Raw genomic sequence first — 26,322 nt, 5'->3', positions numbered from 1 at the left:
TTTTAATCAATAATTTGGCCTTTTATTTATGAATGCCCGACCTTTTTGTCAGTTGCAGACTTTCTTGGCTTTTGTATTTTTTTTGTTCTCTGTGTTATATGACAGGACCGATTCCCCTCTCCCTTGTGAAAATATGTTTATTTAGTAATCATCTCCTGTCTGTCACACTATAAGACTCGTCATTGAATTCTGAAGCCATTTAACCTGAGTCCCGTGTTGATTCCCTTGTGTTCAGAATGCTGAATTTCTCTTGGAAGTTCCCTGTTGTTCTAGAAGTTATTAAAATAAACCCTAACATCTTAGGAACTCCTTTACCCGTGCCTTTCACAATATTTCAGTGTTACTTCTAATCAGACCAGACTGACTGTGTTAAGGGGGGAAAAAAAAAAAGCAAATTAGTTGAATGAACAGTGATTTACTCAAAATTGTGCAGTCACAAGTATTTCCTGAATTTACTATTAAAACACTTATGAATAATAATCTCCTGCTGAAATATTAAACAGTTGCAAGTAGTCTTCTCATATGCTTCTTACCTACTTCAGTATCTTAAAAAAAAGAAGAAAAAAACCTGTAGTTCTGTTGCTAAAACTGCTTCTGAATCACTACTGAATACACTGGTTTTACAGTAGCAAACTTCTAAGAAGGATAGACTGCAATCTAACAGAGCTTTTGACTCACCAGCATTTGAGTCGGTCAGCTGAACACTGTCTTGGCAAGAGGCTTCCATTTCACATTCATTCAGGAATATGATCAGGTAGTCCAGCTGCGACAAATTGAAATGGGATCCAGATCCCTGTCCATCATTTGGAACCAGAAAGAGCTCAGGTGCCCACTTGAGTTGAATTTAATTAAGCATTCTGCTTTTAAAATGCATTATGGCAGTTGGTCAGTCTGAATGGGAAAGGTATTTATACAGTGCTCAGCAGAACCTTAGCTGCACACATGCTGATGTGTCTTCTCTGGCAGCAGAAACTCAGTTTTAAGTCATTGCATAATGCTTGGGTAGACATCAAGAAGGTGGGCCTTTAATTTCAATGTGAGTGAATTGGAAATTTTTAAACAGTAATGATGACTTGGTTTTGTTTTGGTCTTTTTAAATATTGTGGTGATGCTTGTATGAAGTTCATGTACAGCCCTGTGAGTAAATTTTATTCATTTATACATCACTTAAGCATAAGACCTGCATTTTCATATTTTTCAGATGTTTTATGCTATTTCTAACTTTAATAAAACATCTGCTTCATAAAAATATTAGTGTTAGATTCTTGTAGTATTTGTCTAGGGGTTTCACACGTCATATTTAGCAGGTACATAGCTAAGCCAGTGAGTGGCTTTTATATTTATTATGATACTGTTCTTCCTTTTTCACTTTCCTTCTCACTTTGTTCTACTACTTCTAGATCTGTGGTGAAGGGTTGGATACTTCACTATTTCATCTGATGGAGTGAAATGAACACTTTCTGGAAGCTTTCAGCGTTTTAATTAAACATGCAGATAGCTGAGGAGCAGTATATATTAAATTTTTTATTAAAAACATGGATAAGGTACAACATTAATCAGTGAAAAAGATCTTGTCCTTGCTTTTCTTAATGGATTATATTAGTCATTAGATCATTAGAATGAGTTCAAAGCGCTCTCTCTTCGTCTCATGCTGTCACTTTGTTAATACCACTCTCTTATGAGTCACCTTCCCTTTTAGGCAGTAATAAATTTTACCTCTCCTCCCCTCTTCTTTTCTTCCCAGCACCCACTTCCTTGATTTGTTGTGTAACTTTCAAGGAAAGGCCATGTTACTTGGCTGAGGAGATTGAGAAAGATGCAACTGAAATAAAACAGCTAGGCAGTGAAGTAGCTTTGCCAGTTGATATTCTGCTTTGATTTATACTCTTTCCAGTACTCTTGAAGCACAAAGATGTGCTGGTCTCTGGAAACGAACACTTAATCTCATGCCACCCCTATCCCCCTCCAAGGCTGACATTAGCTACTTAAGCGAAATCTGATTTATGCGATTGGCCAAGGCTTCTATGTGACACCTCTATCTCTTCCCAAGTGGGGGAAATCGAAACAAAACATGTGCTCGGAGGAAGGAGTGCTCTTTGCTTCCTTGCTGGTACAGGTGTGCGCTTGGGTGCGGAATGGCAGACTGATAGAACCAGCTTTTTGCCTTCACAGCAATAAAAACACTGGTAAGACAGATTTGTAGTGGCTTTGGGACTTTTTCAAACCTGGGTCACTGGTTCAGATTCAGCCAGTCACCCGATGCTGGAAGTCACTGCTGCTGGCAGGGCTCTTGATAGTCAGCAGGAAATGTGTTGAAGAACTCTGCCTTTTCCATCAAAGAACTGTCTGCAGGAGCTGACACTAATCGGCCACCCCTGGTGATGGTTTCAGCAGTGCAGCCAAAGATTCTGAGCCACTGTGTCAAGTCTTTAGAGTGGGTTCATATCATGGTGGCAAGGTAGTACTCGGGGACAGTTTTTAAAATTTTGACCTATATACTTGTTTTAAGAAAAGCAATTATTTGCATACTTTTTGAACTGGGAGCTTGGCCATGACCACTGCACTTCCAGTGCATTTCCAAAAAATACAGGACAGCAGTTCTCAAATTTTGTATTTTCCTCTGATGCACCTGAAAAACACACACCTCCCATGCCTAAGCAGCTGTGAGACCAACAAAAACTCGTAGCTGCATAGCTGGCTACCGGGAGTGTATAGCTGTAGTAGATCACGGAGTCCCTTGTAGTATAGGACCCCAGTAAGTAGGATTTTTAGGGAAAGCCTGCTGTCTAGGTTCAGATGAATATTCTGCACCCTGACTCCAATAGTAAGATGACCGTCATGTAGTGAGCAGCCTGTTGCCTGCAGAATGTAGAATGGAATGCTTTTACAAACGTTATCTTAAGCCTGCTGCTTGTTCATCTGGAGATTTTTATTTGAAATAGCTTATTCGTATTGTGACTTAATCTTCTCCTTCTGCCTGACTTCTTAAGAGTGAGCTGCACCCGCTGTATTTTCATACTCTGCATAGCAGTGGTGCATTCAGTAGAGTCCAAGAAAGGAGTGTTGCCTCCTAGGAGCTAATGCCCATCCAGAGGGTGTATTTGCATTACAGAGCCATCATAAAAGTTCAAGCAGTGAATTAAGAATATTGAATTCTCTAAGGCATTACTGCCTAAGCAGCTGAAGAGGAATCTACGCTTCGTACGAATCACCAAATAATTTCCAGTAGAAAATGTTTGTAGTTTGCAGATATTTCATGGCTAAATTAATAGAATATTCCTGTGTTGCTCAGTTACGGCAATGTGCACCTTAGCAATGCCTTGATAAGATGTGATACAAAGGCTGTAAAAGAAAAGACGACCTACCAGGTCTGGTGATACACCAGAGATACATTTCATGATTCATATGATCTGTACTACAGTGGTGTTTCAGGATCTGTATTCCTGGGGAAGGGAAGCACAAAATTAATTAGAAAAACCCCACTCCTATTATAAAAGAAGATTACATGAAAAAGGTTATTTCAGAGCTCCCTGAAACTGATGAGAGGACTATAAAACCTAGGCATTTCAATGGAAAATTTTCAAATGGTCGTTTTTTATTATGAGTGCTTTTATGTATTAGGAACTACTTGTCGTTGCCTTTCAGTATTTTCTTGTCATAGGAAGTTGAAAATGCCTACTTGTGATTTTTACAAATTAAGTACAGGGGGGGAAAAAACAGGTTTTTGAGCACTCTTGCTTTTGTAACTGTGGCTGTGATCACCACCACCCTCCTGAGCAAATTCTGTAGCAGACAGACCAGCTTGTTTTGGCATGCCAGTAGATTCGCACATGATGATTATCTGTGCACCAAGTTGCAAGGATCAAATGTAGCTGGGGATAAGTGCTCATTTCTGCTAGGCAAGGAGGACAACTGAGGCAGTATTGTAGAATCTAAAGCATGTAGGAAAACTTGTTAAAGAAACTGGTGTTCTGAAGGGCTTGGGGCACACGAGTGGTCAGTTGGCATTAGCAGCCCAATTAAGAATCTCACAGACCCAGTATCTTCTTTCACTTGCTCACTATCACTGTCAAGTTTTTCATCACCTCCTTTAGGACTCCTGCCTCAGTTGCCTTCAAAAACAAGCAAACCAAAAAGTCTTACCAAAACCCACAAAGTGTATTTCAGAACTAAGACTTGAACTTGCATGGTAGTTGTACTTCCTAAAAGGTAGTCATTGCCACTGAGTGTGCCATGCTGGATGCCCGATCCCGTTGGAAATAGGGCTTTGGCTTCTACACACTTGGTTATGCATTTATTATGCTAGAAGGGGTACGCAGTCTAGCTTGGTCACAGAGAGAAATTTGGGTGGTTGTCAGATGTTGCATGGTGTTTTCTCTTTTTTTCCCCTTTAGTTTCACTTATTACAGGGATGGAACATGCAGCTATGATAAATTTAATCTGATGATAATGTGTGTGTCTGGTATCTGATTCATCTTTGATTTCATGGCTAAATCCCAAAGAAGGGAGACAGAAGGAAATTAGTAGAGGACCATGGTGATGAGCGGGATTTAGAAACTGGTAGAGATGATGAAGTATCAGCCAGACTACTTGCAGTAGAAAAGGTAATAGCTAAAGAGAAACCAATGTGTGCAGGATGGAAAAATACCAGAAATGGAGATAAGAAAAATGCAAAATGAATATCAGTAATTTAAGACTGAGAGTGTGAGACCAACAGGAGAGTTGCCATATGTAAGTAGCTAAAGAATAGAGGGACATGTACAAAATGTGATATTGATTGCAGGAATTTGCACTGTGCAACCAATCCAGTTGCATCAACAAAGTTCATTCAGTTGCCCCTTTTACCTCTCCTAGACCACTTCACAGCATACAAATACCTTTGCCGCTGCCATTGCTGAATGCTAAATAAATAAGTTAATCCTCTAATACAATTTAGACATGAAATAAATAGGTCAATCCATTTATTCTCTAACTAGAGTTCAGAAGGATAATGAGGTTTGGCTGGAGGCGGCATGGTGCCCTGGAAGCATATTGCTGTTTAGCTTGTTAATGATGTTGGTATGCTTAATTTGTTTCAAGTCATCCTTTTGTTTAAGCTTTTAAAGCTTAGTCTTATCAAAATACTAAAAAATAATACTTTGAGAAGCAAGCCCACCAACTGATGGAGTCTTGTACTTCTGCTTAGAATAAATTTAAGTTTTTGTGATCTTGGTCCTGTAGGTACTCACCTCGGTTAGGTAAGTAAAGGTATTCCTGCTAATGAGACTTTGCAGTCTAACAGTGATGAGATTTCATGACAGTCTTACTTCTTTTGCCCAAATAGACAACTAAATTTTGGTAAAAGACTGTTTCAGATAATAGCTGAGGTCTTGACGCAGGAGTATGTTCCATTCTCTAGATCTTGTCTGGGTAAGAGCTGCTTCATTTCTTATCCTTTTTCATGGTGTTACTTGACACAATTAAATGCTTGCTGGTCTTTTCTCAAAATGTGATGCTTTTTTGGGCAAGCAATTTAAATCTCCATATGACATTTGCTTACATGAGGTGTAGGTACTGAGAATTAATATATTATGAATCACATTTTAAGACTCAAATGAAAAGTGCTGCAGAAACACAGAATATTTATTAGTTTTTTATGTACAGTTCTCTTGTAATGTATTCATATGTGGTGCAAATTGATATTGACATTTATTATCCAAAAACGTTGAGACTTTTTTTTGTTCTTAGTATTGTAGGATTGATCTCAGTGCAGTCTAGTTTTTGAAAGGCTTTTTAAAAAACTGTAATATGCAAATCATAGCAGTAGCAGAATCTCCAACTACTTTTTCCTTTCAAATTGAATTTAGAAATTACAAAGTCATGGCACCTATGTGAACCACCATATGTTATTCATCTTTCTTATTGTTCTCAATTAGGGTGTTGTCTGGTATGATATGGGTTTTTTTTTTTGTCTGCTGCTTCTGCAGTGATTAATATAATAGAGTTATAATCTCACTTATAATCAAACTTTCAGGAAAGCTTATTGGATTTGAGGTGACTTGTATGCAAGCAATTTCCCGACAGCCGAACTAGATGCTTGCAATTTATGGGATGTCAAACCTTTATCATTTCATGCCAGATTACTAGCACGTCTAATAGTCAGGTCTGTGGATTGTTGGGTTTTGGCTTTTTATTTTATTTTATTTTCAATTCTAAGGACAGTATCTGTGCTTCATTAACTACAGTGTAATTTTATAGAAGGCCATTTTTTCAGATACTTTGTAATTAGCTTGTTATCAAGGTAGCACAAAGCAATCGCCTGTCAGCATGAGTGTTCCAGGCACAGTGAGGTAAGGGGAGCTGGCTGAAAAAAATGATTTGTTTTCATGAAAATACACAGATGGATTTCTTTTTTAAACTATATAGCCTCTCAGTGTACTACCAGTATTAAATTATATTTATATATATCTATTTAGAAGCTACCTTTGCATGGAACAGGAAAAGTTATAGGTTGTCACGGTACACAAGTGTGTGTGTTTAAACCTTATAAACAAATCCAGGAGATAGATTAAAATGTCCCCAAATAGTGTGACATCAGCGTTCTGCCTTTTGAGTGTTTTTACCCCACCAGCATGTAGCAGCCTGTTGCTGGCAGTTTTTCCTTTTCTCCAGCTATGTACTGACGTGGTTTAAAGCCAGTGGGCAGCCGAGTACCACATAGCCACTCCCTCACTTTGTCCCATCCCACTGGGGATGGGGGAGAGATTCAGAAGGTTAAAAGTGAGAAAACTTCTGGGTTGAGATAAAGACAGTTTAATGAGTAAAGCAAAAGCCAGACATGCAAGCAAAGCAAAACAAGGAATTCCTTCACCACTTCCCATGGGCAGGCAAGTGTTCGGTCATCTCTAGGTAAGGAGGGCTCCATCACATCTAATGGTTACTTGGGAAGACAAATGCCATTACTCCGAACATCCCTGCCTTTCTTCTTCCTCCCCCTACAGCTTTATATGCTGAGCTTGACATCATGTGGTATGAAATATCCCTTTGGTCAGTTGGGGTCAGCTGTCCCCTCTCCCAATCCTTGTGCAACCCCAGCCTTCTCACTGATGGGGTTGGTGTGAGGAGCTGAAAAGGCCTCAGCTGTTTAAGCCCTTCCCAGCAGTATCTAAAACATTGCTGAATTATCAATGCTGTTTTCATCATGAATCAAAAGCATGGCCACATACAAGGTGCTATGAAGAAATCTAATTCTATCCCAGTCAGAACCAGTACACAGATACTCTCTGTATGTGATGTTCTTCCTTGTTCCCTCCTTGCAGTAAGTGGTAAGTGCATGTGAGGAGTGGTAGGCTTGGTACTTTGTGTCTGAAAATACATACTCAAAGAGGGAGACAGAAAGTGTGGCTCCTTTTCTTGTAGAAGATAAAGATTGATTTTATTCAGGACAGAAGTGGGGTAATTTTCTAGCTGTAGAAGAAGAAAGGTTGGGCGAAATGTGTCTTTGTTTTCTCAATATATAAAGGTGTTAGTTTCAAGTGGACCTTGATAATAAGGAACTGTGATGGGACATTAGTGCTTTTCCCCCTAAAACTGACAATTCTCTTATAATTTTTTTGAAGCATCTGTCTGGGGAGAAAAGGTACTACATTAACAGTATCTGAATTTTAAAGGCCAAAATTTACCAGCTGTGAAGGTTTTAGGATCATCTACATGAAATAAATAGCAGCTGCAACAGGGTTTCTGACTGAGTGAGTATCACATGACAGAAACCCTCTGTCATAAATTGATAACCCTGCTGGAAGTCTAGAGGCCAAGGAACAAATTGTCACTGTTATTTCTATAAATCCAAGATTATTCTGTGTGCTATCATGTAGGTGGTGCTAGCTTTACCCAGTACTTAAGCTTACTAGAAAATATGAAATATTTTGATTCTTTCGAGTGCTGTTGTATTTCAGAATGGTTTATGTTCCAAGTGTTTATGAACTGTGATCCTTGTTCAGCTTTCATCCTCCCTGCATAAGGTATTACAACCTGCAAATACCAGGCTGATGTCAAGCCCTGGAACAGAGTTTGCTATTTCCAGCAATAGCATCAAATTGAGTTTGCTGTATATTGCCCTCTTTAATTTGAGGACTACAGACTGAATTGTCTAGGACCATGAAGGTTGTCTTTTATGGCTTTGTATTTCATTCTTCACCATCCTATTTGGTGTGGTTTGGGTCTTGTGGTCTTCATTTACTGCAAAGTTGATGCTTTTGCTGTAATATTAGGTGTCATCTGATTTCTTCTAGCTATACCAGGTTAGTATTTCTCGAGAGAGCATTTTCTGGGCTATGTAGTGAGATAAAATGACTACCAAGTTCTAACTGTCTGCTGGTTCCAAGTAAAGGAAAACATTCCTTCATTTAAAAGCATTCTTCAGTTTGTATTAACAGATTCACAGAATGGTAGTGGTTGGAAGGGACCTCTGGACATCATCTACCCAACCACCCCCCAGCTAAAGCAGGATCACCTAGAGCAAATTGGAAACCTTCAAAAGTGATAAAGCTTATACAGTATTCTAAAGAAAAGAATGTGTACCACATGATTCATAATTAGCTACAGGGAGACCTTGTAGTAACCTGTCAGTACGTAAAAGGACCCTACAGGAAAGTTGGGGAGGGTCACTTTTTTATCAGTGAGAATATCAGTAGGATGGGGGGTAATGGTTTTAAGCTGAAGGAAGGTAGATTTAGATTAGATATTAGGAAGAAATTCATCACTGAATTCATCACATTGAGACAGTGGAACAGGCTGCTCAGAGAAGCTGTGGCTGCCCCTTCCCTGGCAGTGCTCAAGGCCAGGTTAGATGGGGCTTTGGGCAACCTGAGCCAGATGAGGTTGTCTCTGCCCACAACAGGGGGTTGGAACTAAATGGGCTTTGAGGTCCCTCCCGACCCAAACCACTCTGTGACTGTGATAATTTGTTTCAGGGTCACCCTGAAACTGTGTGTGGATTTTCAGTGGTTTCTTTGTAAAAGTACCATGTTGATATTTTTACAAATAACACCTCCTGCATTCACTAGAGATGTTGTATATGAAGCTGTAGTGAAAACTTAATTTACCATTGTGCTTGAAACTTGGCTTCAGAGACTGCTCTTAAAGTGTTTGCAGTGTGTGAAGGCCTTTCTTTATCTTTGAAACAGTGCTAGAAAGGGGTCCCAGGTAAGGGCCACTGCAAATACAACTGTTGGAATCAGCTTCTTCTACTTAGACATCTGAAATACGAGATCTAGTGCTCATGCTGTCCTTAATACTATTTTCTATGCAACTTTCAAAAATGAATGAATGTTCACTGACACCTTTATTGATGTTCAATTTGTTTGAGATCTGGAAGGTGCTGGTGTCTAGGATAACAAAAAATGGTCACAGTGAGCCAGGTCTGTCATCTGTGGCTGTCATGTATAGGTGCTTAGCTTCTGGCAGAGGCTTTGAATATCAGACATCTCAAGCTACAAAGGTCCTAAGATTCCACATCTCATCTGCCTCTGCTTGAATGCTGAATTATAGCCCCACAGAGAGGAAGCTGGTGTCATGCATCTCACCAACACTCTTTTTGTTTCCATCTCCCTCTGTTCAGAGTTCCCATTCAGTTGATTTTCCTACAACAATGCCAAGAACTGAAAGTGACTACTCTACCTTTTCTCTTGATGCAAGGGTCCTGTTGAGTGGTAGTTGTTCAGTGTTGAAAGCCCCCAAAAGAAGGCAGCTTGGTTATGTTTCAGCAATCTGTTTCCTTTTGTGTGTTTGTCTCAAAGGAAAAAACCTGTCAACCGTATCTAGAACGAGGGCTATAGACATACTGAGACTTAACTAAATTAAGTACCTTGATAGCTCATCTTCACAGACAGAAAGAGTTTGAAAGCCTCCTCAGCCTGAAAGTCTCTGCAGTGTTCCCTTCGCGCTCAGCTCTGTATGTGTAGTGAAGAAAAAACACGTTATCCCTGTGTTGTGGATTGGTTTTGCTTTTTTTTTTTAGCAACAGTTTAATAAAAGCCCATTAAAGCCTTGCAAGTTAGGATGAAAAATCTGCCTACAGGAACTGTAAAAGTGCATGCTGTCAAACATGACGTATATGCACAAACACCTGCGGGCTTATTAGTGCCTCCATAGTGATATGCTGTCAGCAGTGTATTTCCACTGCATATGACCTTGCAATGTTTACCTTTATCTAAAAGGAAAAGAGGGAGGGGGATTTATTCAGTGAAGCTTGGGTATCTCCTGTAACCTTTATGGTCTCTGCCAACCACTTCATAACAGCCTGTAGCACATTCACTCTCTGTAGGACTCGGGTTATTGAAAAGCTATAGCAGTAAATCCTATGCAGCTGGATGTCACAAGAAATAGGAGAACTCTCTGTTTGCTCCTCATTGTTCTATTACTGCTTACGTGTCTGATGCTTCCACTAGCTTATTCCTATGGGAGTTTATTTTCTGTCCTTAAAAGAAGGCTGTCAGACTGATTTAAGGCCAGAAGTGATGCTTTCAAAAAAAACGTGGGTTTACTGAACCTTGGATCATTTGACAGGTGGTCATAAGGTTTTGTTTGAAGTCAAAGAAAGCAGAATCTTGTCTGGCTTTAACTTATCCCTTGCCACAAGTTTTGGCAGGCTCGTGCTAATGCCTCCAATTAGGAAAGGAAGGCAGCATAGTCAAGCAAAGAAAAATGACCTGTGGGTGAAATATAAAATGTAGGCAAATGACGTGGAGAGTCTAAAAGTAAATTATCAGGCAAGATCTTTCCTCTCAATAAATATGGTGATTTACAGCACAGGCTTCTTGAAGGAACATGGTGGGTTGACCCTGGCTAGAGGTCAGATGACCACCAAAGCCACTCTATCACTCCTCTTCCTCAGCTAGACATGGGAGGCTTATGGGTTGAGATAAGGACAGGGAGAGATAATCCAGCAGTTAATGTCACAGGCCAAACAGACTCAAAATGGAATAAAATACATCTGATTTGTTGCATGTTAAACCAAACTAGGATAATGAGAAATAAACCCAAATCTTAAAGCACCTCCTCCCACCACTCCCTTCTTCTTGGGATCAACTTTATTGATGATTTCTCTACCTCCTCCCCCTGAGTGGCACAGGGAAATGGGGAGTGGGAATTGCCGTCAGTTCATCTCTCACTCTCTTTGCTGTTCCTTCTTCAGGGGGAGGTCTCCTTGCTCTTTTCCTCTGCTCCAGTGTGGGGTGTCTCTTATGGGAGACAGTCCTCAATGAACTTCTACAACGTGGGTCTTTCTTACAGGCTGCAGTTCTTCATAAACTGCCCCAGTGTGGGTCTCTTCCATGGGGTGCAGACCTTCAGGACCAGACTGCTCCAGCATGATCCCTCACAGGCTCACAAGTCTCCTCAGCAAACCTGTTCCAGTGTGAGCTTCTCCATGGGCTGTAGGCCCTGCCAGGGGCTTGCTCCAGCATGTATTTCTCCCGGGGTCACAGCATCCTTCATGTGTCTCCACCTGCTCCAGCATAGGGTCGTCAACAGGCTGTAGGTGGAATCTTTACTTCCCATTATGTTCCATGTGCTGCAGGGGGACAACCCGCTCCACCATGGTCTTCTCCATGAGCTGCAGTAGAATCTCTCCTCTGGTGCCTGGAGCACCTCCTCTTCCCCCCTTCACTGACCTTGGTGTCAGTAAAGTTTCTTACATCTTCTCACTCGCTTCTCTGGCTGCAAAAAGCTGCCATTTTCAGGATGGTTTGGTTTTTTCTTTCTTATCACAGAGGCGCTACCAGCCTTGGTCAACGGTGGGGTCTGGCTTGAAGCCAGCTGGTGTTGGCTCTGGTGAACCTAGGGGGACATTCCAGCAGCTTCCTGCAGAAGCCACCCCTGCAGCCCCTCTACTACCAAAGTCTTGCCATGCAAACGCAAAACAAGGAGCTTATTAAAAGTAAGTTCTAAACGTGTTTCCCTGTTGCTTTGGTTCAAGTGACCTTGGTGAATTTAAAACCAAAATAAGTGCTTTACCAAAAGTACCTTAAATTCACTCTGCTTAGTTCTGACTTTCATCTGTATCATGGCATAGAACACTGCACCAGTCTACCATAATGCATCTTGTTGTGAAATGAGATGTTTCTACTACTGCTTCGCTAGCAGGTAAGTCATCTGTAGTCAGAGTGAAAAGCTGAGGGGAAGGATCCTTCTGTTAAGATAAGCTGTCCTCCCTCATGGTCTGGATCTCTTTGGGCTCCTAAATCACTTCTGTACCACTTGCATTTGCTATCTGATGTACCTGTTAATTTCAAAAGTAACATTCTTTGATTTTCTTCTCCATAGGGGTAAGCAGTAGGAGGTGTTTTGGGCTTACTGCAGATAGAATCTGACAGCATTGAGGCCAAGATCCTCTGTATATCTGCAGTACAGGAACCACACAGGTTTCATTTACACCACCTCACCAAAATGTCTCGCTTCAGGACTGATGATGGCAATGGCTTGATGAGGAGGACTCCCAGAAACCATCAGCTGGAATCACTGTGTTAGGCAGAGCCAGCTTCTAGGCTCCCGAGCGCTGTCCTGGGCTGTGTAAAATCCATCCGATGAGCCACAATCCATTTCCAACTCACCCTGCCACCCAGCCCTTGCTCTGTTCTCTTTAGGATAAAACTAGAGTGGAGAGATGGTCTTGCTGTAGTTCTTGCAGCCTGCAGCCAACACAAAGCAAATAGAATGGAACTTCTTGTTTTTGCTGTATCTCGGGGAAGTGAAGAGAGGATGGAATAATTGTAACCAAGATAGACACACGAATCATAACTGTGCCTGCTTCTAGAAAATTAGAATGTCAGTGAGCTAAAGGTAATTTGTTCAGAGTGCCAACAGAACACAATGATAAATCTTGACTATTTGATTTTTTCCTCTCATTAGGTAGTTTCAGTAAGACTGAAGAGTGAATGTAGTTGGTCAGAAGAGCCTTGTACTACTATGCAGATGCACCTCCACCCACCTCTTCCCCATCAATAATGTGTGGGACTTCTCTGGCTTGATTCTGAGACAGAAATGCTTGGTAGGGCTGTGATGACATTTCAGCGATGTTTCAGTATTTTCTGATGGTTCCATGAAGAGAACTCCTGTGATGTGTAATGGTTAGTGCTGCTTAATTGGATTTCATGTAAAATTTCTTCATTATAGACAGGCTTTATGCTGTCCAGTTTGTTATTTTTTAAGATAAACATTCATCTCTTCAGAAGTAGCACTAATTTAAAAGGCATACTTGAAGGTAAGATTACAACATGTGGGATGATTGGCATGCCCTGTTCAGTGGGCAGGTCCCCTGTGGCTGTGTTTTTTGTTTTTAGAGCAAAAGAGCTGTACAGTCTTTCATCCATAGTGTTCATAGAGAGCTTGAACTTCTACAATTTGTATTCATGTGAAACCCACATTGAAACCCCATGGGTATTTCCCTGCAAGAAGACCGGAGAGCTTGGTTGTCTGCACTGGAAAAACCAGCATCCTCCTTATTCCAGTTAGTTCATTATATTCTAAGCCCAAAAGTTTGATAGGCATTTTGCAGAATAAATAAAGAAGAAATGGCTCTTCCTCAGCAGAAATGTGGTTTCTAAGATAATCATGGTAAGAATAGCAGAGCAAAGAGAAGAGACAAGGCACAGGAATTTATGATTCAGTATTGTAGCAAAAATATATGAAGATATTTTGAGTGTTGGCTCAGTGTCTAAGTGGAGATGAATGACGTTCCTCAGGGGTCAGTATTGGGACTGGCATAGTTTAACATCTTTGTTGGAGACTTGGACAGTGGAATCAAGTGCATCCTCAGCAAGTCTGTCAACAACATCAAGCTGTGTGGTGTGGTTGACACGCTGGAAGGGAGGGATGCCATCCATAGGGACCCTGACAGGCTGGAGAGGTTGGGCCTGTGCAAACCACATGCAGTTCACCAAGGCCAAGTGCAAGGCCCTGCACATGAGTCAGGGCAATCACAAGCACAACTACAGGCTGGGCATAGAATGGATTGAGAGCAGCCCTGAGGAGTAGGACTTGGGGGTGGTGATTGATTAAAAGCTTAATGTGACCCGACAATGTGCACTTGTGGCCCATAAGGCCAACTGTATCCTGGGATGGATCAAAAGCAGTGTGACCAGCAGGTCAAGGGAGGTGATTCTGCCCCTTTACTCTGCTCTGGTGAGACCCCACCTGGAGTACCGTGTCCAGCTCTGTGGTCCCCAGTACAAGAAAGGCATTGAGCCGCTGGAGTGGGTCCAGAGGAGGCCACAAAGATGATCAGAGGAGGCTGGAGCACATCTCCTATGAAAACAGGCTGAGAGAGTTGGGCTTGTTCATCCAGGAGAAGGCTCTGGGGAGACCTTATTGCAGCCTTCCAGTGCCTAAAGGTGGCCCTTGTCCTGTCACTATATGACCTTGTAAAATGTCCCTTTCCAGCTTTTCCATAGGCTCCATCCAACGTGGCCTTGAATCCTGCCAGGGAGGGGCAGCCACAGCTTCTCTGAGCAGCTTGTGCCAGGGCCTCACTGCCCTCACAGGGAAGAATTTCTTCTTAACTTCTAATCTAAATCAACCCTCTTTTAGGTTAAAGCCCCAGTTTAGGGGGCCCTTATACATACCATACCATCATATCATATGGTATCAAATATCCCTCTGGCTAGTATGAGTCAGTTGTCCTGGCTGTGTTCCCTCTGTTTCCTGTGAAAATTAACTCTATCCTAGCCAAAAACTGGCATAACACCCAGTGGCAGCCAGCCATTCCCAGAAGCATGGATCAGTGTGTTCCCAGAAGCCAGTACTTGGGCTTGTAGTGCTCAGTGCTCTCATCTGTGACCTGCATGATGAGAGACTGGTCAAATTTCCAGATGATCCTCAACTGTGAAGACAGAGCTTGGCTGATGCACTGTATGGCAGAGGTTTGTTCCAGAGGGACCCTAGTAAACTTAAGGACTAGGCTAACAGGAGCCTTGTGGAGCCACCAGAAGTGAGAACCTTTTCCCCTGGGACAGGTCCTGCCAATGCAGCATCCCAGGCTGGGAAGCAGTGGTCTTGAGTAGTCCTGCTGAAGAGGATCTGAGGATTACAGAGGACCTATCACAAATAGGGTAGGCAGCTATCCAACCCAAAATAAGTTAAGACTAGGGCAGCCAGCACTGAGAGAAGTTACTAGCCCAGCCTGCAGCGTGGTGGTGGTGGTGGTGGTGAAGCCACGCTTGGGTTGCTGTGTCCAGCCTTAGCTCCCTTTCCTATATTAAGGAGAATGTGAAGGAACTGGTAGGGCCTAGTGGGGTGTTCCTGTCTGTTCAGGGGCCCACAGCACGTACCCCTGCAGAGAGGTGGAAGGTGCTGGGTTTGCTTAGGTTGGAAATTTGAGAGCTGAGATAGTGGTGTCCTACAACCATCTAAAAGAGTGTTACAGAGGAGCCAAATTCTTCTCAGCAGTAACAGATGATAGAAGAGGTGTCAGGAACAGTTTTCTGTTTGGAAGCTTAGACTGAACCTTAGGGAGGACCAGGTGCTGGAACTGGTTTCCCAAAGAGGCTGTCAAATCTCCATGCGCAGAGGCTCTTGAGCCAGCAGCCAGTGCAGTTTTCGTAGGGGAGCAGCGTGTGCTCAAAAGTTTTCTGCCATCTGCATTTCTTTATGTCCTGTAATTGGTGTTTCAAGCCACTCCTCTCCTTTTTCATCCCTGGGACAATGACTTAGGAATGCACAGAAAATATGAGGAAGCTTTGGAGCTAAAAGATGAGTGGAAAAGGATGTGACGGACAAAACTGGCATGGAGAATTGATAGTGCAGAACTGTTAACAAGTTACTGAAAGGCAAAGTGGAGATGGAAGTGGTGTGGACCCTGGAGATCATGGAAGGATGCCTGAGCTTTAGGATGGGCAGAGATTTGGTCATAGAGGCATTATGCTATCTGGATGGGATCATTGACTTTCCCAGTACTTTTGGGGACAGCTGGCCACCTAGTTGTCTCTTGGTACTATGTGCATAGATATACACGTATGTATCTGGCAAGGACAGATTAAGATGTACGAGACATTAAAACATACCATCCCTCAATATTTATGTTACCTGTAGACCAGTTTCATGATTCTCCTGTGATCTGAGTTACATGACTGTTGTGCACTTAAAGCTGATGTAATGGCAGCTCCTATGTGATGAGTTTAATTCTGGCAGAGAATGGAGAAGGAGGAGGACGACACCAGATAGCTTTGATTATGTACCTTTTCTTGTGGGTTTTCTAGTGGTGGAATAACTCAGAGTACTTGTTGCTTGTTTAGTGTGGTTTCTGATGTTACTGAACCGTGAGTTATTGCAATCCCTGTTCTGTTCCAGGTCTGTTCAGGTGCTTGTGTGTAGGAGTATTGTCAGACTTGTTAATTTTTAAGCTTTTAGCCTCCTGAGTGTAATCAAATAAACACACTTGAGAGCAAAGTAGTCACTGGAGGCACAGCATTAGGCTTCCTTTCACACCTTCCTCTTAACTACTGTGTACACTGTGAAGTACTGAACAGGCATTCCGTCTTTCTGGTTTTATTGACAGAACCAGATCCCTCTTGGCTTTCCCTTTAGGTCTGTCTGTCTGTCTTGCTCACAATGACAGAAAATTCTCCCATCTGCTAGTCTCAGAACAGAGATCTCTAACTTGCCATTTGCCTCTGTCAGCAGCAGAAGATGCATATTGGTTAATCAGCTGTGCAAGGCTGAATTATTTAAACACTCTTTTGTCATTCTCTGGGAAAGATTTTAATTTCAGCATTGAATTTTAAGTTTTTAATTAACTAACTACTTTTTTCAGTTCACTGCTTTTCAGCTGGGAGCAAACACTGCTGAGTCATTTAGGAATTGGGCTGTAACAGCATCTGGCTCTAGTTCCCATTACAGAAGGCAATACCTGGAGCTTTTAATTGTTTTCATCTTCTTCCTTCTGACGTTTTCCTTTTGAAAAACTGGATGTAACATATTTTGTGAGAAAAGCATCTTTTATTATTATCCACGTAAAGTCAGTAGTGGGATGGGATTCAGTTTTCCATATGGTCAAGCTAGGGATTATTGGAATTTAAACTGATAAACAGTAGTAAAGTTTTATAGTTTCTGGACTTAACCTCAAGCATAGTATGTGAGCTTAGGGAAGCAACAGGGGAAACCTGCAAAAGAGCTGTGTGAAGGTCACTGCTAGGAGACTGCTCCCTCTGCGTGTAAGGTTTTAGGATTGTCTCTAAGAGATGAGGTAAATCAATAAGAAAACTGCTGGGACTGGGGTGTGAGAAAAGGAGGGTTCCTCACTTTCCTAACTTCAAGCAGTGTTTCTGTAGCACTGCTGCAGTTCCCAAGGATCACAGTGAATGCTAGTTGTTTGAGGGACAAGGCTTTATATGAGTATAGCCTTTAAATTTAAAAGAAATGATAGGGGCAAAACAAATCTGCCTGATGACATAGTGAGAGGACAAAATTTGGCTTTATTTTGCTTTGATTTAATATAGGCCTTCCTCTTGATATTTTGGAAAAGAAAAATACTTCAATAGGAGGTAATTTTAAAGACAGTTGACTTGCAGTTCTCTGCTCTGATACCAATCTTGCCACATGCCTTTTGCAGTTGTTTAATCTCAGCCTTACCTTGTCCATTTGTGAAATGTATTACACGCCCGCAAGAGTTTGTATGAATTCATTAGTGTTTCTGAGTTGCTCTTGCATCATCTAGAGGAATGTGCTCACATACCTGCTAAGTATTAGAAGTGAAATCCTGGCTCCATTTAAGCTAATAGCAAGAAAGCTGATCGACTTAAAAGAGGTAAGATACCCAGTCACCATAATTAGGTTGTTAAGAATGGTTCAGCTCCAAATTTTGTAATAATTCAAAGGCTGTTACCTTCATGAATTTTAAGTCAGATGCAAGTATAGTGTGTTGCAAATCTTCTGGTGCTTATGCAATCACATTGTGCTTAGCACTGGAGACTATTCACATTCTTAGTGTTCAGCACATTTTGGAGCCTTGATGAGGCAATTAGAAAATCTGTATAAATAAGCCTAGGAAAAGTGTAACAGTAAATTTTCATAATGTTGTCACTCAGGTAGTGCCCAGGTCTTCCATGGCTTTTACCAGCTACAGACCTCCTGCTATGAGAGTTTTGCTGGGATAGATAATTTGGAAGTCGAATGTAAAATGAAGAATCCAAAGACCAGCTCTGGGGGATGTTTTGTGGTACTAGTGGAAACGTTCTCACCAGTCAGCATCTCCAAAGACTATAAAACCTGATTTAATTTTTTTTTCCTACTGTACAGTCCCCAACAGACGTTGACTGTTAATAGTTTTTACAGCTCTAATTTAATCTGGTAGAGTATTGAACTTGTACATGAAAAGTAATAAAATCCTTTTAGTAGGAAGATGGAGTTTATGTTCAGAATAACAATCTGTCGGTTTTATAAAGGATTGTTAAATTGCTGCTTTGTAACTGTGATCAGATTAAGTCAACCTAGCTGTGTTTTCAGCCTTGCTTTTCAAGAAAGTAAGCTAAAATAACAAAGCTATGCTCTTTGGTTATTAGGGAAGCAATCTGCTTGAACTGGCATGGGAACTCTTTAATTTGTACCAGGTATCTGGATGTCTGCTCTGTATTATTTGCTTTGGTGCATTGGTAAATATTACTTTCAAATAATTGAACTTCCCTCTTTGTGAATTCTAGTGCATGCCACTTATGTAACTGATTTTGATGTCCAGTGATCCTGTTTGATGTTATGTCTATAGGATCTTATTTGATTGTGTGATACCAGCATGGAATAGGGTGCACTGACCTCACTGAGCATCATGAGGCTGCTTAGCAGAGGAAACCAACCTGGCTCCTCTTTGCATTTACCCCAACCCTGACTAGGAAGGATTTAGAGTACAAGCGGTTAGCAGGGTACGTTCAAAGTGAATGGGTAATCAGCAGATAACCACCTTTCAAAGGTGCTAGCAATAGAATACTCGGCTTGCTCAGTTCCTAGGCTATCTCTTTTGAACATTTTAGGGTTGCCTCAGTGTTCTCATTAACTTGAGTTTCAGATGTTTTATGCGTCCGTATCAGATGGATGTTCAGCCAATGATTGCAGAAATGGTCTTCATTGCCCATGTGATTTTGAGTCTTACCAGTCTGTACCCCTCAATTTGAAAGCTTCTTTGGATGGGTGCTTTATTCTTAGCGTATCTGTACATGCACAGTACATTAGCATCAGATTTCTTCTGTACATATAGCTGTTACCTCATTAGTTCTGAACAGCACAACTCGAAGCTGTATTCATCATCTCAAAAATATCTTGCTACTAAGCTGACAAACCTTTTTGTGACATGAATATTAAGATGATGTAAAGAAGATTCCAAAGGATCAACAGCAATTTTTTTCATGCAAGCTACATTAATTTGTCATGCAGTACTCCTATTATGCCAATGGCAGTAATTCCCTGTGCTTAAGTGTAAAGACCCTCTTCATGTATGTTTGTCTGGAATGACAGCAAGTTGCCGGAGATGTTGTGAGACACAACACGTGAGGATCAGGAAAACCATTGCATGGTCACAGCAGGTATTAAAAATGTAAGGAAAAATATGATTAGAAGCGAAGTACTACTGCTAGGTTTATCCCAAAGTTTGTGAGCATTTAGGGGGAACGTGGAAAAAGTATTTGCAGTTTCTGAAACACCACAGAGAATTTGTTGGTAGGGTTTTAGTTGCAAAATGCAAACACAGGTGTATTTGGTGTAAAAGACTGAATGCTGTTCCCACTGCAACCACAGGGTTCTGTGTGGTGATGATGATGAATGAGCTGAGGACCCAGGAAGTGCTTAAGTGCCGGGGTCTGTGGCTGTATATTTAGTTACGATGTGATTATTTTAACTGCATCTCTTTAATATCAGCATTGCGCTGCCCGCCAGAGTCCAATTTAAAACCTGTAGTGGAAGACTCCTGAAATGCCTCATTGGTGAACATCGTTCTGAAAAGCAAATAGATCCTTCAGAGTCCTGAGCAGTAGAACGTGACACTGGCAGCATGTACTGTGAAGGGGCCTTTCATCTCAGCTTATATCCCTTGATATCTAAATAGCCCCAGAAGTTTGTTTGAAGCTACAGTGCTTTTTCTAGCTATTCACGCAGGAAGATCCCAAGAGCCTTATTAGAGCTGCAAGCCAATAGGTGAAAATAAGTGCAAGGAAATTATCAGGGTCTTCAGGTCTAAACAGTGATCTCTGTACCACGTGAATTCTCTCCCACTAGAGGGAAATGCAAAGGAACATGTAGCTTCTGATTTTGCCTAGAAAGACCCACTGGTGTGAAGCTGAATAGCCTTCTGTCCCTTGGTGTGGATGAGGAATCGATCTCCACATGATCTTTTAGCTCCTTTGAAGTAGTGGTCTCTAATTTGATCCTGGAAATGGTGCCTTATCTTAATCCCATGGGAGGCCATCACATGAAACGTTGGCAAACACTGATGAAGAGATTGTGCTTTTTAAAGGAAGGAGTATGAAGATTTGTGATCAAAATATGTCATTTTTCACTTCAGACATGTTAATTATTCCTTTGTGGGGTTTGACACCATTGAGTTCAGTAGCGTAAGTCCTGTCAACTTAAATGAGAGAGTATTTGGACCACTGTGGGTTGTTGTCTTTGTATATGTATGCAGCCGACTGACAGAGATGTCAAGTATCCTTTGAAGACAGCAAATTCCTGAAATTGGCTTTGTCTGAATTGGTGTTTTGGGTTTGCTTCTGTGGAAAAGAGTATGTGTGATGTTAGTGTATGCTGTATTGTTCAGGCCACTGCTATAGGAACTCACTGGTCGGCTCTGTAAGAAGCAGACTGAGGTTGTAGTGTGTGAGCGGGAATCTTCAGATTCTGCCATGTAACAAAACCTGTGTGGTTTCATAGCAAGTACCCCTCACTGCAACTTTGGAAACACCACAGCCAAATGTGGCTCTGATTGTTATTTCCTTAGTGCTTATGGACTAGACGAGAAGTAAGGCCAAGAAGAGAACCCTGCAGCAGATAGGGAGGTCGCACACCAGATGGTTCAGCTTCCAAAAGCGAGAACAAAATTATGTTTATTCTCTCCTTTTTAAAATAATAATAATAATAAAAAACAGGTAATCTGTCATAGCTCTAGTATTTGCTTTGGTAGGAGATCTTCCCAGAAGTACATGCAAGGAGGACGTTTCTGGCAGGACTCTACTGGTGGTGAGGCCACCTGTGTCCTTGGGAGTGATTTTCCCAGCACAGCTTCACAGCAGCGCAGTGTGGGGCAGTTCCTCCCAGCATCCTGGGAGTGTGTTCCATGGCAAAATTGTATTCCTTTTAGCAATGTAATTTATTAGGTAGAACTGGTCATGTGATGAAAACACAATTTCAAAGTGTCAGCCCTGTAAATAGAAAGTTGAACTATAAAAGCCAAAACAAAGGAGTTCAGTGACTATGTGACAAATTTGCTGTTGCAGCTAGTCTTGTCTACTGCTGGATTTCACTGATGTTTCAAACCTGGCCCTGAGTTTGGGCACAGGACGGACTATCCTTGGAAGCTCACTTTATTTAGAACCACTGCAAGAAAACAAGGAATGAGAGCTGCCTTTGTTATTTTTAAAATCTGACTCCCCATTCAATGCAGTAAGATGAGCAAATGGCTCTCGCACCTGGCAAGTTCCCATCAGCAATTATTGCAGTGCTTAGTGTCTTTCTGCCACCAGCAGAAGTCTCTTTGCTCCCTTTCATGTCACAGATTTCAGTGTTCTTATGGGGATGGTACAATTAAAGCCACAAGATTTACTGCTCTAATTCTCTTTTGTTTGCAACAGAAGGGAGAGACAGGAACGATGATACATGTGGCTGGGTTTTCATTTTTATTTTACTGACCGGCAAAAATACCCTGTATATATAACCGTGACAATTAGAGTTTGTTTACACTCATCAAACCATTTCATTAGTAATTGTATTAAAGGCTGTTATTTCATATAAAGGAATCTTGTGATTGAAAAAAAGGGCTATGACTACATTTCACTCCTCTCTGTTTGCAAACCTGAACATCTGAGCAGGCTGATGTTACATATTTCTGCCTGTGTCATTACAGATGTTTTCCAGTTTTAGATATGTCATTAATGTGATGTCAATGTCAAGAACGCTGTTTTTGACAAGTTTGTCAAAAATGTTGCTTATGATAAATGTCTGTATGGGAGGGAGCCATGGTGGTTGACAGGAATCCAGGTTCCATTTTTAGCCCTTCTGTTATTACCCTGTGTGTGACCTGAGATGAATTGCCAAATCAGACTTTTTCAAAGGGGACATCTGTGAGCATGAGTACAACTCCTCTGTTCTAACCAGCATGTGACAGTGAGATATCAGAATCTGGGCTCTTGACCCTCAGTTCAGTGCAGAGATATGGGAACCACCAAAGGGTAATTCACCATTTTAGGATGAGGTAAACTACCAGAGGAGCTCAGAGTGGTTGATTTGCACTTTCTGGTCCACAGCTTAGACACCAAGGGGAAGGTGAACAAGATCCATTCGTGTCTCCTCCATAGAATTTCTTAGACGCCCTGGATCTCAGTTGAGCCATGCTCAGTCTTGTGGAAGATCATTCCTCTGAAGATTCAACCTTGGTATTTTCAAAGCCAAGCTGCTGCTCCTGATAAAATTCATGCACATTTCAATAAAGGTTTAAATATCAAGGCTCAACAGGGCTGTAAAGTACAGGACACGGGAGGAAATAGCCATCCCCTTTTCAGTGGTCTGTGGGGACAGGACAAGGGGCAATGACTGCAAGTTGGAGCACAGGAAGTTCCGCATCAACATGTGGAAGAACTTTTTCCCAGTGAGGGTGACAGAGCCCTGGCACAGGCTGCCCAGGGGGGTGTGGAGTCTCCTTCTCTGGAGATATTCAAGACCCGTCTGGGCGCCTCTCTGTGCAATATGAGCTAGGGAGCTGCTTTGGCAGGGGGGTTGGACCCGATGATCTCTCGAGGTCCCTTCCAACCCCTACAATTCTGTGATTCTGTGATTTCTCTATGCAATTAAACTGTTCATCAGTTCTACATGTTTTAAGTATTAATGAACCATCTTCATTAATGGACTTCCAGGAAGTAAAACCTCATTGTCTTGATTATCTGACCAGACTTGGTAGAACCTGTACAATATCACAGTTTCTCTTGCTTCAAGGGTTGGTCCCTTTCATTTACCTAACTGCACCTTTCATTTACCAACTGCACACCCCAGTGTGCTTGCTCTGTGACCAAATTGATAAATTGGTCAGCTGCCAAAAGGGAGCAATTTGACTTACCTGAAATGAGCAACAGTGTGATGAAAATGCATTACCTCTGTCCCACTGGATAAGCCTCAGATTGTGTTGAAATAGAATTAGGCCAAGGGAGTCAATGTAGTGGATAATAATGAAATGTTTAATGTGGATTAGCTGCATATAAAATTAATACATTAGAATGAATTGCTTAAGAAATAAAATTATGTCAGGCCTTTATCCTGGCTCTAATAACTTAAAAATGCTGCACTCTTCTGTTTATAGAAGAGCAAAAGTAAAGCTATTAAATTTGTGTTCTTTTTTTGGGGGGGTGAAATAAATAGAAAGTATTATAAAATAAATTAATTACATATCAGAGCTGTCAAATCAGGATCCCACTGAAACAAGGTAATAATGTTTGGGTCTGGATCACACCTGAGAAGTTATAGAGATGGGGTTGAAGTCCAGGAAGAATAAGTACATGAAAGCAAGAACCTAAACCTGAAACTCTTTAATCACCTGCCTGGGCTAAACTTTGGAAGTCTGTTGGTTGATTAAGTTTTATTGTTACTGTTTGTTATTGTTCCCTGCCCTTAATGTTTATGGCTTTTTCCACTTTATGCTTTTCCTTCTGGGAGTTAAATCTAAATGTAATCTTTGTTTTAGACCATCTAAAGGTGAGTTGAAATGTTGCTTGCCCAGGAAGATCTTAACAGGTTTAATACAAAATAGGCAAGCTTTCCAAATCTTTGGGGGGTATGAAAAATTGCAAGCATTCAGCTGGACTCTATGATGCTTTTCGGAGTTGAGTTGTTTGGGTTTTTTCTGTAAAATCTTTCTTGTTGCCTCATCTGTTCTAGGTTCATTTCTGTTTCTCAATGCATCGGAGAGGCCAAGCCCCGTCATCCTGAGCCCTTGGCTGAGAAGCAGCAGTGACCAATGCATAGTTCAAGTGGCTGTTTATAAGTTTTACCAGCAGAGTGGAGAATACATTGCTCGTCTGCTTCCCATTGATGAAAGCAGCAGCGAAATCTTATCAGTGGTGGGTCCAGAGAAACATGGGTAAGTCTCAACCTCTCATTTGACTCACAGCTTGATTTGAAAAGAATCACACAGTGGCATAGCAATACAGCCACAAAATCTGTGCTGGACATCTATTACTCAGGGGAGCAGGACACCACACTGAGTACATCTGTGTCTTGCATGGGTCTAAATTATCATAGAAACTTGGTGCTTGTTTTATTATACAAAGCATCCACTTGATCCATGGAACAGTGAGTGTTCAAGTTGACATCATCTTTATTCTCAGTGCTTGCAAGTAGTGCATAGTGTGGATACTCATTCTTAGCTTTAAAGCTTTTCTATCCAATTTGTTCTGTCTGTTTTCTTTTTACTACTACTTTACCAAAGTACAGTATTGGGCTTAGAATGTCTACTGAGCCTTTGCAGCTTCACGTGTCTGCATATGTTTTAATTTTTGTCTTGCATTGTGTTTTTTGAAAAAGCTGTTTCTTGTCAGTAAAGTAGTTCAGAGCTACTGCCAGAGGAGGAAAGCTTTTGATCTTTCAAGGGTACAACTGTTTGAAATGTTTTATCCTCTTCGTGCAATTAATCTTAATTGTTGTCGGTGTCTTAATTTGTCAGACTTCCTGTGCATTCTCTTGAATTTTGGCTAGCAGCAAAACAGCAGGAGCTGAACACAGTAAATATTTCAAAACTAATTGAATCTGGATGTATATATGAGGCTAATGTTCTACCTGTTCTATACGCTGTTTTTTTTAAAAAAAGCTTATTTTTTTACTTTTGCTGTGAAATGTGTGTTAAGAAGCATAATTTCTTCTAAGCATCTCAAATGTTCTTTGTTTTGATGTGATAGATTAGAGAGTTTCTAATAACAAGTCCTGCTGGCTTGTGCTTGTAACAAGATGTGATTATCTGATTACTGTCTACAGCAAATTCTGTGTTTTCCTGTAGCAAAAGGAGAATGTGCAATAAAAAACCTTACAGGAGATAACCTAGCTCATAGAAACAGTTTGAATAGTTGTAATTCTCATATAACACATGGCCTGTGAAAGCGAGGAGGAAAGCTTGTCTCTGGATCTAGATCATACTTAGCTCCAGCGACATCATCCAAATTGTAAATTACAGTTGATGTCTGGGGAAAGGTAATTAGGGGAGCTGCAGCAGCTGTCTTCTTCCTTAGCACTTTGCAAACGCTGTGCTCTATGTCGCAGCTAATAAACATGCTTTGTGCAAAGTGCCTCCTGCATTGGCAGTGCTGCTGTTCCTTGGCACTTGCAGGGAATACTGCTCTGTGAAAAGTGCTTTGCTGTGCTGTGTGGAGGAGTTCTAGCTTGGATATGTGGGCAAGCTGAAATCAGTGGGAGCACAGACAGGTGTCATGGAATCATAGAATGGTCTGGATTGGAAGGGACCCCAAGGATCACAGAGCTCCAAACCCCCTGACACAGGCCAAGCCACCAACCTCCAAGCATGATCTAGACAAGGTTGCTCAGGGCCCCATCCAACTTGGCCTTGAACACCTCCAGGGATGGGGCAGCCACCGCCACTCTGAGCATCCTGTTCCAGCATCTTACTGCTGTATCTGTATAGAACTTCTCCCTAATATCTAATCTAAACCTTCCCTGCTTTAGCTTTAATCCATTTCCCCTTGTCCTGCCATTACCTACCCTTTTAAAAGGTTGATTCCCCTCCTGTTTATAAGCTCCCTTCAGGTACTGGAAGGCTGCAATGAGGTCCCCTCACAGCCTTCTCTTCTCCAGGCTGAACAAGCCCAGCTTCCTCAGCCTCTTTGTAAGGGAGGTACTCCAGCCCTCTAACCATCTTCGTGGCCTCCTCTGAACCCTCTCCAACAGTTCTACATCTTTCTTGTATTGTGGGCCCCAGACTGGACACAGAACTCCAGATGGGGCCTCACGAGGACAGAGTAGAGAGGGCACAATCACTTCCCTGTCCCTGCTGGCCACCCCTCTTCTGATGGAGCCCAGGATATCATTGGCCTTGAAGCTGCAAGAGCACGCTGCTGGCTCATGTTAAGTTTCTCCTCCATCAGAACCCCCAGGTTCTTC

General features: G+C 41.6%; 1 protein-coding gene across 1 annotated transcript in view; it reads left to right on the top strand.

Moving 5' to 3' along the window:
- Window positions 1-26,322, top strand: part of ALK (ALK receptor tyrosine kinase) — a gene marked incomplete at both ends in the record, with an annotated part of 325,717 nt that overhangs the window by 125,258 nt on the left and 174,137 nt on the right. Inside the window, one exon of the mRNA XM_084262264.1 lies at window positions 24,094-24,295. Coding sequence (XP_084118390.1) covers window positions 24,094-24,295 — 202 coding nt within the window. The remainder of the gene's footprint in view (window positions 1-24,093; window positions 24,296-26,322) is intronic.

Source organism: Gallinula chloropus, assembly GCF_964237585.1.
Source record: "Gallinula chloropus genome assembly, chromosome: 3".
In the NCBI taxonomy this organism is placed as follows: Eukaryota; Metazoa; Chordata; class Aves; order Gruiformes; family Rallidae; genus Gallinula; species Gallinula chloropus.
Note: the sequence above shows the minus strand (reverse complement) of the source record. Positions and strands in the feature narration are given on the sequence as shown.